General features: G+C 35.3%; 1 protein-coding gene across 3 annotated transcripts in view; it reads left to right on the forward strand.

Annotated features, from left to right (window-relative positions):
- Window positions 1-7106, forward strand: part of xylb (xylulokinase homolog (H. influenzae)) — a 33642-nt gene extending 26536 nt beyond the window's left edge. For 2 of the 3 annotated variants that reach the window (XM_081352133.1, XM_081352134.1), the window contains exon 19: window positions 6483-7106. In XM_081352133.1, the coding sequence (XP_081208259.1) occupies window positions 6483-6539 (57 nt within the window). In that variant the 3' untranslated portion in view covers window positions 6540-7106. The remainder of the gene's footprint in view (window positions 1-6482) is intronic. The other variant, XR_014029141.1, reaches the window with a different exon arrangement.
- The last annotated feature ends 7810 nt before the right edge of the window (window positions 7107-14916 follow it).

Below are 14916 nucleotides of genomic sequence, written 5' to 3' on the forward strand. Positions count from 1 at the left end.
TGTGCAAATTGCCTCATTTCTCAAAATTCAACATCACGCACATGCACACTATCGGTTATTTATTTATATTTATTTTTGCAGAAACTGTTTGTTTATTTAATTATTTAATCATTAATTTATTGCATTTAAATATATTTCTTGAATGCGTTTGAATTTATTAAAGTAATTTGTTGAAATGCATTTAAGTTTAATTATTGCATTTAAATGTATTTCTTGAATGCATTTGAATTTATTAAAGTCATTTGTTTAGATGCATTTAAGTTTAATTATTGCATTTAAATGTATTTCTTGAATGCATTTGAATTTATTAAAGTCATTTGTTGAAATGCATTTAAGTTTAATTATTGCATTTAAATGTATTTATTTAATTTAATTTAAAATGTAATTTGTTGAAATGCATTTAAATGTATTTAAATAATTTATTTATTTATATATGTATTAATTTTAAAATACTTAAATGTATTTATTATATTTGAATATTTATTATATTATATTATTCAAGTCATTTTATTATAAGTATTATATTTAAATAATTATGTTTGAATTAGTTATTCTATTTAATAATAGTTGAAGGGGAGGAAGTTTTGAGTTCTGGAAGTTAGAATATGTTGCAAAGTACAGTGAACTTTTTTATTAAAAGTTCCATACATTTCAGTTTGTTTCTAGATATTAATATGTCAAAGTACAAGTATGATTTGTTATTATGAACCAATTATATTATATTTTGTTTTTTGGTGGTCCAGTTTACTTGTCAGACGCGTTTTAACTACCTTCCCAATTACAGCTAAGATTGACGGCTCTATTTAGCAAAAGGCAAATTGAACAAAAATTTCCCATCATGCTCTGTGAATGAGGTGACAGGCTTAAACCTCATTACTATGCATGAGTTTGGCTTTGACAGCTCAACAGGAAACATTACGATCTGTTTTTCTTTCTGAATGCTGTTGCTGAAGGTTGAATATGTGTATTAGAGATCAGACCTTCTTTTGCAGAACACAAAAGGAGATGTTGAGCAGAATGTGAATACAATCCTCTGTGTGTTGTATTGCACGAGTAAAAGCACACTGAAACTGAAGCCGTTGTCCACTGAAAGCCTTGGACTTCAGAAGACTAGCAGTAAAGAGTTCGAGACAGTCGTGCTGTTCTGTTCTGGTGGAGCTCGACACAAATGAAATAGTCATATTAAGTGAGTAAGTGATGACAGAATTATAATTTTTAGATAAATTACTCTATTAACGTCTTTGACATATTAATATCCAGAAACAAAATGAAAGTTCGAAAAAGTGAAAAAGTTCATTGTACTATGCAACATATTCTCCAAAACTTTTTAGTCACTTTTGCATGTGAAATGTATGGAAGCCCTTTTCTGCCACATGAAATAAAACATGCTTTGGTAAATCATAATTATGACACAAAAATATGACATTATGGCATACTAAGACATGATTAGGAGATAAAAAGTCAAAATTATGTTTTTTCAACTTTTGTCATAATTGACTTGTGTCTCATAAGTTTACTTTTACAGTAGGATGTCATTATGATTTAGTTAATGTTATTTATGTTTAAATTTATGTTAATTTTGACTTTATCGCATAAATATGACTGTCATAATTTGGACTTATTGTAAATCATAATTATGAAAGAAAAAGTCACAGTAAAATTTATGCCACAGAAAGATTGTGACATAATAATAATAATATCAAAATTTTGATATTAATATCAATAATAATATCAAAATAATGACATAAAAAGTAAAAAAAATGCCTTAATTTATCTTTTCTCTTTTTTGAATTTTTTCTATTAACTTTAATTAATTATGACTTAGTTTGTCATAATTTCTACTTTTATCTTAATTATGACTTAGTATGTCATAATTTTGACTTATATTAAGAGTGAACTTATATTAAAAAGTTGAAAGTGTGTATAAAAAGTAAAAATTATGACATAAAAAGTAAAAAAAATGCCTTAATTTAACTTTTCTCATAATTGACTTAATCTCATAATTCACTTTCAATCTCATAATTCACTTTTTGTCATATATTGTCATAATTTTCACTTTTTATTGTAATTATGACAGCGCATGTTCTATTTTTTTTTACACTTTCATCTCATAGTTATGACTTATCTCATAGTATGTCCTAAGTCATGAATAAGTATTTTTTAACTCATAATTATGACTTAATGTGTCATAATTTTGATTAGCCAATTATGACTTTTTATGGGTCGTTTACACGACACGTTTTGAAAACATTTGATGCATCTTGGCCATTTATTTACATGACAACTGCGTTTTGAAAACGGGTTTCAAAGGGCAAGTTTTTGAACACCATACCGTTATCATAATCTACAAACATGCAAATGTGTGAAAACGGTGACGTCATGCACACGCGTGTGACGTGTTGTTCAGTCAATAGGTGCGCAGTTTCTTTACAAGTGACATCGCCATCTACTGGCCTGATAGCAGAATACAGCGATTTCAGTGTGAATGGGGATCGTTTTATCTAAACACAAAGCTTTTTAAAAACTTTATCCTTTCTAATACATCGCTGTCATGTAAACATTCCCTTCATGTCCTAATAATGAATTCACCAAAGCATATTTTCCCTGTGACTGAAACGGGCTTCGGTCGAATGTGTGGTGTAGCCCGAGGAACATTACAGATATGCTTTTGATTATATTAGCGTGTGTCGTGCTCAGGGCTCTGGATTATTATAACCGTAATAACTCGCTCTGACCTGAAGCGCCTACATCAACTTCATATTTAAATCAAATGGGCCTTGATTATATCTCCAATATCGCTTATATATCTCATTCCTTAAGAAGAGCTGGAGTTGTGTCTCTTTGTTTTCTGTTTTCTTTTTCACACTCCAGTAAATGCTACTAATGGTTGGATTACTTTTTTAAGTCAACATGAAATGACATTGACAGCCAATTATTTTCCTAAGCCAAATATTTGCAGGAAAATAGGGCAGAATATGAAAGACTGGAAGTCTAAAAATACTTCAATGTTAACAAATACAATTTAGGATTTTATTAGTAAATGTTGAAATGAACTAAGTAAGGTTAACACATATCCTACTTTAGTTTTGTTCATGTTTAGTGTAGTTAATTAAAGTTAACCTCAGTGTAAAGTGTTTCTCATTAACCAATTATTCATAAAAACAACTGAAGTGACATCAGCCAAAATGCAAAATTGTTTCAGAGATTTTGATGAAAGATTATGAGGAAACTTTTTTTTTTTTTTTAGAAAAATGTGACTGACGAATCATTTACAGTAAGACCAGAAACATGAATTAATTACAAGTTAATGTTGATTTCATGTTGACTTTAAAGGGGTGGTTGATTATGATTTGACTTTTCTAACTTTAGTTAGTGTGTAATGTTGCTGTCTGAGCATAAACAACATCTGTAAAGTTACAACGCTCAAAGTTCAGAGCAAAGGAAGATATTTGCTTTTAAAGAAATCGCTTTTTAAGGACTACAACAAACGGCTGGTAGAGACTACACCACATTCCTCCCGGGTTAGTGACATCACCAACCCTTAAATTTACATAAACCCCGCCCCCTGAACACGATTTATAGATTATCAAGACAGAATATGCTAATCAATGACTAGAAGATAACTACACATAAGGAACATAAATTCATCAACTAACCATTCAGAAATGTCCTGTTGCTTCTACATGTTGTCACTTCTTCTTGAGTCTCTCCATCATTGTCTGACTCCGGTTTGAACATAAAAGGCTGAAAGTTTAGAAAATCCAGTGCATGTGTGTGTGAGGTAAAAGGACACAAGCTGTTGAAGCTCCGCCCCCTGTGCCGGGAGCAGCAGCTCATTTGCATTTAAAGGGACAGACACAAAACGTTGTGTTTTTGCTCACCCTCAAAAAGTGACAATTTTAACATGCTATATATAAATATCTGTGGGGTATTTTGAGCTGAAACTTCACACACACACTCTGGGGACATCAGAGACTTATTTTACATCTCGTGAAAAGGGCATTACACCACAGCTTTAATGACCTTTAGTGTCATTTCAATGTGATATTTAACATTTTATTCTGGTGAATTATTGCGAAAATCTTGCAGTAACTTGCTTTTCTTTAAAAGCATAAATTGCTGTATTTTTATTATTATTATTTTTTCTTCCCCACACGTCCTTTTGTTCAGTTCCTCGTGTTTTTAAGTGCATCTGATAGTTTGTGCTGTATCTCTTCAAACTCCGGTGGGGTCGTGTCAGTTCTGATCGGTGGGAAACATCAGATCGGCAGAGAGGAATCAATCACGCGGATTACCATTCAGTGTGTTTTACTGCGCACTTCTGTACGAAAATGTGTGTGTGTGTGTGTGTGTGTGTGTGTGTGTGTGTGTGTGTGTGTGTGTGTGTGTGTGTGTGTGTGTGTGTGTGTGTGTGTGAGAGACAGTAACCTGCCAGATGAAGTCATTCTGCTTGTGAGGCTCATACGGGGAAATGATTGCTTTGAACAATAATGCGTTTAAAAAAAGAAACGTGTGTAGTTACATTTACTTGTTTTTCAAAAAACTGCTTTTATTTTGTGATTATTTTTATTCCTCTCTGTGTAAAGCACTTTGAATTGCCATAGTGGATGAAATGTGCTTTATAAATAAACTAGCCTTGCCTTGTTAAACTGCGAGACATAGACTCGGGATGATTCCTTTTTAGTCCTGATTATTGGATCATATGATGCCCAAAAAGTTTTAATGCTGCTTCTTGCTCACTGATGCTGCATTTAATTAGTAAAAAAAATATATATTTTTACACTTTAAAGCAGCTGTTTTCTATGTGAATATATAGTAAAGTGTAATTTATTCCTGTGATCAAAGCTGAATGTTCAGCATCATTACTCCAGTCTTCAGTGTCACATGACCCTTCAGAAATCACTCTAATATGAGGATTTGATGATCAAGAAACATTTATGATTATTATCAGTGTTGAAAACCGTGTGGAAACTGATACATTTATTCAGGATTCTTTGATGAATAGAAAGTTCAAAAGAACAGCATTTAATTCAAATAGAATCTTTTGAAACATAATAAATGTCTTTACTGTCTCCTTTCTGAATAAAAGTAAATCTTACTGACCCTTACTGAAGTGCTGAAAGAAAACAAATACAAATATATAAAGTGCTAAAAGAAAACTCCCGTTGTTTATTAAGATGAGGTGTATTACAGAAGCGCTGATTCTGCTGGAACTGTTTTTGCTGACTCAGTAAGATTGTCTGTTCTTGAACTGTGATGGCCTGTTCTCCTCATCCTCAGTTGCGTCACACTGTCGTGTTAATGCTGTTGACATGTTACACACACTCCTGCCCGCACACAAAATCAATGGATCATGTCAAGGGCCGGAAAGCAATTTTCCGAGGGAGAAAACATGATGGAGACGATCTAACAAACCCTTCCTGAGCGCACGACACGACCAGTGCTCTTCACCATCATCTGGTGGATCATAAATCCTGATGATCATTTTATTTCCAGTCGTTGTACTTGTCCAGTATTGATCCAGACACACTTCAGTGGGATATGAAGTCCGCTGGATCCCTGTGTAGTGAAGAGTCCGCAGCGCCCTACATAGACAGCACTGCAGGCGTCACGCTGGTGAATGTGACAGAAGAGAAAAGCTGATTATAAATCAGTTTGTGTTTGATTCAATGCCCAAAAAATGTTAATAATATTATTATTAAATAATATATATATACTATTATATAACATTAAAAATAATAATAATAGAAAAACGTAAATACAACTTAAATACGATAATAATAATTATTAGTATCATTATAAAATAATTATAGTAATAATCATTAAGGTTAAATACAATAATAACTATAAAAAATTAATGATAAATAATCATGAATATGATAAATATACATATAATTATTAAAAATGATATATATATATAATTATAAATGTTTCAACTTAAATATAAAAATTATAAAAAGTACAATAACAAATAATCACTAAGCATAAATATAATTATGCTAATAATAAGAAAAAGATCAAAAATAACTAATATTCATTCAACTTAAATACAATGATAATTGTAAAAACATTTATAATAACCATAAAACATAATAATAATTGAAAATAACTATAATTATTATTATTATAATAAATAATAATCAAACATGCATATAATAATTGTTATTATTGCTATTATTATTAACCATTTTTATCATATTGCCTATTGCTCAGCGAGATATTAGCATATGGTTGTAACAAACTCCTCGTGGAAAACTGAAGATGCCGTATCAAATCCAATACAGAACAAAACCTGATTATGATTTAGATATCACAGAAATATGATCTGGATGTGGACGTCATCATCTTAACATCAGAAAGAGAGAGAGAGAGCAAAACACTAATGCATTAATCTTTAGTGTTATTGAGAGGTCAGATGCTGAAGCTCTGGATGGTGTGTGTTGAGTGTGTGTGTGTGTGACGTGTGTTTTCTGTGTTTGCAGGTTTATGCGCCGCTGCTGCTCAGATACACTGCGCTGGAAGATCAACTTCTGCTGTGAACTCAGAAACACACACTTTTATTAATACCACATCTACAATACAGTTGATTATACAACTATTCAGATATTATTTAGCATTATGCATTTGTATAATAAATTAAGGATGCCAGACTATTAAAATAATAAATTGCAATGACAAATTTTTGTAGTAATGCATTAACACTTTAACTACAAATGAAAACATTTAACCGACTGTGTGAAATAAATAACTCTAACCACATTGAAAGGTTTGAAACGTTCCACAGCAACAGAGAAATCACGAGAACCGCTTTATTTCTGTAGCGCTTTATGCAATATAGAGTTTCAGAGCGGCTTCACAGTAATAAACAGGACAATAACAGTTTCAGAACTGATGAATTTTGCAACACTACCTCAGTTTCAGACAATAGTGTCATTATTCTGCTCAACTCAGTTCAAACTTCATCAATTATGCAACGAGTTGAGTTTCTATTTTCCTTAATAAACCTTCATTCTGGTCGGTAAACGTGTGGATCATGTGATCAGACACACATGTTCATGAGCTTCTGTAAAGGGACTTGATGTCATAATAAAAGACTGAGGATGTTCACGTGTGTTTGGCTGCATTTATCTCTGCGAGAACAAGGAACTCAAAGACCAGAAGATGTTATTATGGTGAACTTTGCACATTAATGTCATTTTCTTCCAGTTTTGTGGTTATCTTGATCATGTGATCTGGTAGGAATAGCTTATCCTGGTTCAGTAGATCATAGAGTCTCATATTCAACACATTAAATATGAAATTGTGATAGCCTTTTATTCCCTATTGTTCCGTATATCCGAGTGAAACGCTTCTGGACGAGAACAAATGTGGGCGGGGCTTGATTATGTCTATGAGGAATTGATTGGATGGTTGTGGTTTGCTATTGGTGGATGACATGTGAGTGACAGGTTCTAACATGATTAAAAATAATAATAATAATAATGATGTGCAATGCATGGATAAATCATTTAGGAAAAAACACTGCAATATTCCAGGTTGATTTCATGGTGACTTTAATGTTGATTCGTGCTCTTTCTGGACTTTTGAAGCTCCAGATGATCATACTGTATGATGTCTGTGGATTTAACAAATGAAAAATGTTACATTTACATTTCCACAATCAGTGAATCTTTTCCTTGTGAATTAGGAGTTGAGTGAGCGTGACAGAGCTTGTGGAGACTCTGGTTTTGACACGTCTCGTACACTGGCGTATATTCATGTAAAACAACACGAGCTGCAACCGCACCAACAAAGATGCTGAACTTCAAAGATGCAGAGCGATAGTGACGAATGCATCCGTGTGAAGATCTGATCAAACGCCTCCACACCGAGACACTCAACGACACACACACACTGTCAGACGAACATGAGTCCTCAAATCAACAGCCATGTACTTCTGTTTCTGTCCTTCATCTGCATGTGTGCATTAAGAAGATCCTTAGCTCACTGCCAACATCTCTCACTGTTAGGAACAAACTTTCTTCAGTTACATAAAATATCTGGTCTTTATAATACTCTCAAAACCTTAGCACAAAAACATTATTTATTAATACATCATTCATGGAACTATTTAGTTTGTTCATTTAAAGTCCTCCTGTAGTCTATCATTTTATCCCTTAAAACCTACCTTTGATCCCCAATATGACATATTTAAATGTTTTTTCCTTGAAATAGCTTGAATTTAACTCGACACCCTCGCCTCATTTAGTATGCGCGGTTCTATAAATATGCAAATGAGCCCCACCTCCACTCACTCACTCAGCTCAGAGATCCACTGGTTGACCATCACTCGTTGATCTGATTGGTTACAAGGTAGTTTGTGACGTCAGAAACACCAGCGATTTCAAAGCGTGTTTTTGAGACTGTCTTTGGTTCACTGCAGTTTTAAGGAGGAAATACTCAGCAATGCTGTCGACTTATGAGGTTACACATGGTTTGTCTTAAAGCGTATTAAAAACACCATATAGACACATAAACAACATTAAAAGCTGGATTTTAACCACAGGGGGACTTTAATGTTTTTAAATGTTACTAGTTTCGGAATGTTCAGAGCACATTCAAAAGTAACATTCCAACAGTGTTTGAAGAATGACAAAACGTAATGTTCGCGGAACCAAGAAAATGAACGTTCTTAGAGCATATTTTTCATATTTGACTGTCATATAACTGTCCTCCTGCAGTTGTGAAGATCATCAGTTGTGTGTGTAGTGTCTGAGTGCAGGGACACAGATGGTGTGTTCTACAGGGGTCACACTGTCCCGCAGCGTTTAGGGTCACACAGATCTCAGGAAGGTTTGACCGTTAACACCCGGACTAATGTGGTACACGTCACTCAGACCTGTCCGATTATATCCTTTCACAGCAGCTTTACAGAAAATCATGATGTTAGTGTTTATAACATCTTCATATCTTCATGCCTCATAGTTGCATTAGAGCTGCTGGACGGTGATATAGTTCCATTTTACAACGATATAAAGAATCAAGCAGTCGAGATTTGCTATATAAAGTGCATGCGGTTTAAGATGGACTTACAGTCAAACCTACATTTATTCAGACACCTTCACCTTTTCTCACGTTATCACAGTTTATTCGCTATAGTTTAGAACATGGTAATGAAATATGAGCAGAACTCAGTTGATATTTGACTGGTTTTGTCCGTCCTTCTGTTAGACTGTCTCACACATGAATTATGTTGAATATCTGTCAGCTGTTAAATTTAACTACACAATTAGATAATACCAGTTTAGCTCAACCAATCACCAAGCAATGCTTCATTGTGTTCAGTCTGTGTGTAAAAAGAGCATTAGCAATTAAAGACAAAACACTTCAGCAAAACATGATCAGCTCAATCATTTTTTGGTCCCAAAGTTGTATAAAATGTACTTGTATGAAGAATATTTGGGTGTAATATGTCACAGTTTACTTTATTTTGCTCTCCTCACTTACAGAAATGAACTATAGTGTCCTGCACACACTAGTGAAACAATAGAAACAATATTATCTGGTGTCTGAATCATTTTTGGTTTGACTGTATATCCATCTTCATATTCCATTTTGTGCTGATATAAACGATCGGTGAGTGTGTGTGACGTGTTGGTGATCTTCTCTCTGCGGTGGAGCTTGTGTGTGTGTAAAAGCCTGTTATTCTGCTGATGCTGATGTGTGTGTGATCTGATTGAGTTATTGATGCCGTTCTGTGTGTCCGAGTCGATCTGTGAATAAAGAGCTTCCCGCTGCGCTGTAATGTGTGTATGAGCCAGGATCTGTTTTTATGATTTCAGACTGAAGTCAACAGTGAAGACGTGAGATTAACATGATAATGAGCAGAAGCAGCTGCATGTTAATGAGCCTCAGAAACACATGCAGGGAAAACACGCGTTCACACTCAGACATAAAGTACAGACATACAGCGAGTTCACCACTGAAGCAGTGTTAGTTTCATTTTATTATCTTCAATTATCTTTCATTTTTAGATTTCTTGTTAAATTTTGTTTGAATTTTCAAACTTGAACTTTTTTAGGTTTCATTTATTTATATTTTTTATTTAAGTATCAGTTTATTTTTATTTATTTCCAGACAAGTTTTAGGTAACGATAATAACCCTGCATAGAATTAAATGAAAACATAAACATTGAATCATATTTAATGCAATAATCTTAGTTTTATTTTGAAGACACTTCTCATGGTTTTCAGGTCCAACATTTGCTTCACAACAAGACATTTATGCACATTTTGGTCTATTTCTCAACTATTTTTAACAGCATTAACCAGCATGGAAATACATGCTAGTCTTTTTAACTCTGCAAAAAATATATATATATACAGTGCAATGCATAAGTGAATACACCCATGCTAAAGTTGACTAAAAAGAGGAATAAAAAATCATATTTTGGAAATTGAACTTAATGCCTTAATTTAAAAAATTAGGAAAAATCCAACCTTTAAGGACACCAATTTTCTTTGTGAATGAATAATGTATCGTAAATAAATAAATGTTCTTCCTTAAAATACAGGGTGCATAAGTGAGTACACCCCTATGTTAAATTCCCATAGAGGCAGGCAGATTTTTATTTTTAAAGGCCAGTTATTTCATGGATCCAGGATACTATGAATCCTGATAAAGTTCCCTTGGCCTTTGGAATTAAAATAGCCCCACATCATCACATAGCCTTCACCATACCTAGAGATTGGCATGGTTTTATTTCAGTTAGCCTAATAGCTGGTTTGATTTGCATTGAGAGATGATCTTATGGAAAGTACCCTATGCCAATCTCTAGGTATGGTGAAGGCTATGTGATGGCAAATGCTTTTTTCCCCTTAGTTGGTCAGAACAAAAGTGGATGTTACTTGTTCAGATGACATTTTCTGGTGAAAATTCTTCTGTTGGTCATACTTCCAAAAAGTAGAATCTGTGACTGTGAATGCCAGGATCCACACCGACTGAGATGCACATTCTCCTCTAAACACTGGATTCATCCGCGCTGTGCCGAGCCGAGACACAACACACGTACAGCCATAGATATCTGTGAATTAAGGTGAGTGAGCAGCACGCACACAAATCCTCTTATCTCGCTGAAATCTGGACGGATTTACAAACGGTTTGGTTTCTTACAAACGTTATTAACGTGGCTATAATTCTGAATGCTTAAACATTTTGAACACAATTATTCATATGTATGCAGTATAATAGCTACATCTCTGACGTTTATAACAAACCAAACCGTTTGAAAATCGGTAGAAAATTGAGCAAGTTATGGTTATTTAAAAGTACATGCACCATGTTATGAGTGAGCGAGCACCCTGTCGTAAGATGGCCGCCGTGTGCGGATGTCGAGCTCCATTGGCCAGCAGCGCGGACGAGACATCTAGCCTTTATATGATATCTATGCGTACAGCTGATCATTCAGTGAATAACTGCAGTTGCAGATATCGAACAGAGATGGCGACAAAGAGGAAAAACTACAGACTGCAGCTTTAAAAGAAGAAAAAATAAACTTAATTCAATTTATTTTTCCGACCTCATTGGCAGATATTTTTTCTAATCAAAAATGTTGACTTATGGACCATCCTCAAATTTGCAGTAATATAATATTTAAAGTGTTTGCGTTTCCTGATGTTGATTCAGGAAGATTTTGGCCGTAACTGATGATGTGTTTCAGGCAAACTAATTAATATTCATGACTAATATCTGACCAGATTCATAACGTGTGCATGAAGCACGCTGACCCTGACGTGACTAACACATGTGATTTTCATCTGGTTTGTTTCCTTTTTACGAATGCAAACATGTTTAAATCTGTCCTGTAACACATCAGAGGTGTTTAACCATAGATATGATATCTATGTTTTTAACACCCAACTCAAGATCTCGATGGTCACATGCTTCCTCTCGCCGCAGGAACTCGTTTAATCCGCTCTTCGTTCCCGCCAGCGGCTCATTAGTGAGTTATATTTCATTTGGCTCGTCGATCTGCTGGTTAATCTGCTGCGTTATTGTGTGAAATGACATCGTCTGGTTTCGATTCGCTCTCGTCTTCGTGTGTTCCCCTGTGGACACAGCAGATTCATTTCATTCAATTAATACGCCTCCTAATTAATGTACAAAACAGCTTCTGATGCTAATTTAACATCATTGTAGATGTGAGGGAATTCTAGATTATGTGCTTTAGCCAATATTATATTATCATCAGTACGGAGCACAAATATCATAATATCTCTGCTTTTAAGTCAACATGAAATGCCATTCAAGTGAACAGATTTTCTTCTGAAAGAAACATGAGAATTCAGATTATTTTGAATAACCTGCGCTGATGAATTCAAGATCTTAAATTAGTCAATTAAGAGATAATGTTGATTTTAAACTAAGACATGCTTAGTGTTTTTATATCATAATATCTCTGCTTTTATGATTTCAAGTCAACATGAAATGCCAATCAAGTCATTTACTTCTGAAAGAAACAGATTAGAAGAAAATGTAGAGCTTTTTTTTATAACCTGCACTGATGAATTCTTGTTGCATTGGTACAGCAGTCTGGTTCTGGATCTAGTTCTGGTTCTCTGGTTCTGGTTCTCTGGTTCTGGTTCTGGTTCTGGTTCTCTGGTTCTGGTTCTCTGGTTCTGGTTCTGGTTCTCTGGTTCTGGTTCTCTGGTTCTGGTTCTGGTTCTGGTTCTCTGGTTCTGGTTCTCTGGTTCTGGTTCTCTGGTTCTGGTTCTGGTTCTCTGGTTCTGGTTCTGGTTCTGGTTCTGGTTCCCTGGTTCCCTGGTTCTGGTTCTGGTTCCCTGGTTCTGGTTCTGGTTCTGGTTCTCTGGTTCTCTGGTTCTGGTTCTGGTTCTGGTTCTCTGGTTCTGGTTCTCTGGTTCTAGTTCTCTGGTTCTAGTTCTGGTTCTCTGGTTCTGGTTCTCTGGTTCTGGTTCTCTGGTTCTAGTTCTCTGGTTCTGGTTCTCTGGTTCTCTGGTTCTGGTTCTCTGGTTCTGGTTCTGGTTCTCTGGTTCTGGTTCTCTGGTTCTAGTTCTCTGGTTCTGGTTCTGGTTCTCTGGTTCTGGTTCTGGTTCTCTGGTTTTGGTTCTGGTTCTCTGGTTCTGGTTCTCTGGTTCTGGTTCTCTGGTAGCCCTTTTCCACCAAAAAAGAACTGGTTTGGAACTGGTGCTGGTTCAAAGTTGGTTCAACTTGTTTGTTTTTCCACTGACTAGAGAGCCTAGCGAACGGCGTCGTTACGTCACTGTGTACGTTGCCATACGTCTTAGCTTTCCCAACTTCAAGCATAACAATTACAATGGCGGACTACATCGTCTTTCTGCAAATGTTTCTCCTGGCTTTGCGATCCTAAATTGGGGTCCGAGGAAGACGTTTAGAACACATTTGTGCTGCTCGTCTGGATTACTATAGACGGAGGTTACGTTCGAGAAGAAGTTCGACAATAACCCCGCCCTCAGCCCCGACATCAGCATGACGTGGTAAAAGAACAGTTACAGTCCAGCAAAGAGTTGGTGCCGCTTTGGAACCAATTTACCTGGCTGAGAACCGGTTCTTTGGCTGTCGAAACACAAAGAACTGGTTCGCGAGTAGGCACCGGCTCTGAACCGGCACCAGCACTGCCTTGGTGGAAAAGCGTTCTGGTTCTGGTTCTGGTCCTGGTCCTGGTCCTGGTCCTGGTTCTCTGGTTCTGGTTCTGGTTCTGGTCCTGGTTCTCTGGTTCTGGTTCTCTGGTTCTGGTTCTGGTTCTGGTTCTGGTTCTGCAATGCAGTTTATGTAAGTGTTGCAGAAAATAACGCCTGTCCTTGCATTTCCCAATTATACGTTCCCAGATCAATTAAAGTGTCAGGTTTGATTTGATTCCGATGCATTAGCATGTCGTGAGACGAGGCGGTGTGCCATTCTGGATAAATCACTGTCAGCTGACGCCGCACATTGGATTGTCATTGTGTCAGTTTGAAGAATAATGCAGCAGAAACACTCTCGCTCCAGAACCGCAGAAACACACGCTGAGACACACGACGGAAACTCAGACTTCTCTTATTCTCCTTCTCTCAGTGAATTGCGTTTCTACTGGACTCGCTCCAGCGGGGAAACCCTGCAAACTCTAAAACAGTTATTAACTAATTCACCTTTGAAATCGCTCTGTTGACTCTCTAGTGTGAGTTTTCTATTGGCAGATTAATTACAGTAATCATTCACTCTTGCTTTGTTTCCAAACGTAGGCTATATGAGCCGTCCTGCAGAGATATGCAGTTTACAGATACATAGAATGTTGTATCATGCTCAGTTTGACCTTCTGTTTCCAGTGTGAAACAATTAACTTGAATTAATAATTGACAATTATATAAAATGTGCATACGTTATTTTTTTTATTAAATCATTAATACATTATATACAATATACATAATGTAATACATAATATATTCTAATAAATTACATAAAATAAATATTTATATTTTAAATAATAAATCGAAGATGTGTTAGATTTATATTTATTTTAAAGATGATAACTGAATGCCATTCGCTAAATTAAAAATGATGAGGTCATGTGACAATGTTGCATACTAGTTTACCGTATATGTTCTCTATGACTCACTGTAGTGTGCAATATATACATTGTAAAAAATATATATATATTTAACAAAAAAAGTTTTCAAAGTTCGTTAAAGTACGTTTTACAAGACAATACTTTTTCAGTCTTTCTACTTCAAAATTTCATTTTTTTTTGCCTTTCTTTGCAATTATTTGTGAAACTGTCTCTACACCGATTGTTTTCCAGTGAACTGCACAGTATTCAAAACAAGTATTCACTGAGTAGTATTCCCTTCTGAAGTGCTCCTCTTCAGAAACAGTGTGCTGAGTGCAGGAGTGTGTGTGTGTCAGCTCGTCCGATCACTGAA

The sequence above is a fragment of the Scardinius erythrophthalmus genome (genome assembly GCF_964197995.2).
Source record: "Scardinius erythrophthalmus genome assembly, chromosome: 22".
NCBI classification, from domain to species: domain Eukaryota; kingdom Metazoa; phylum Chordata; class Actinopteri; order Cypriniformes; family Leuciscidae; genus Scardinius; species Scardinius erythrophthalmus.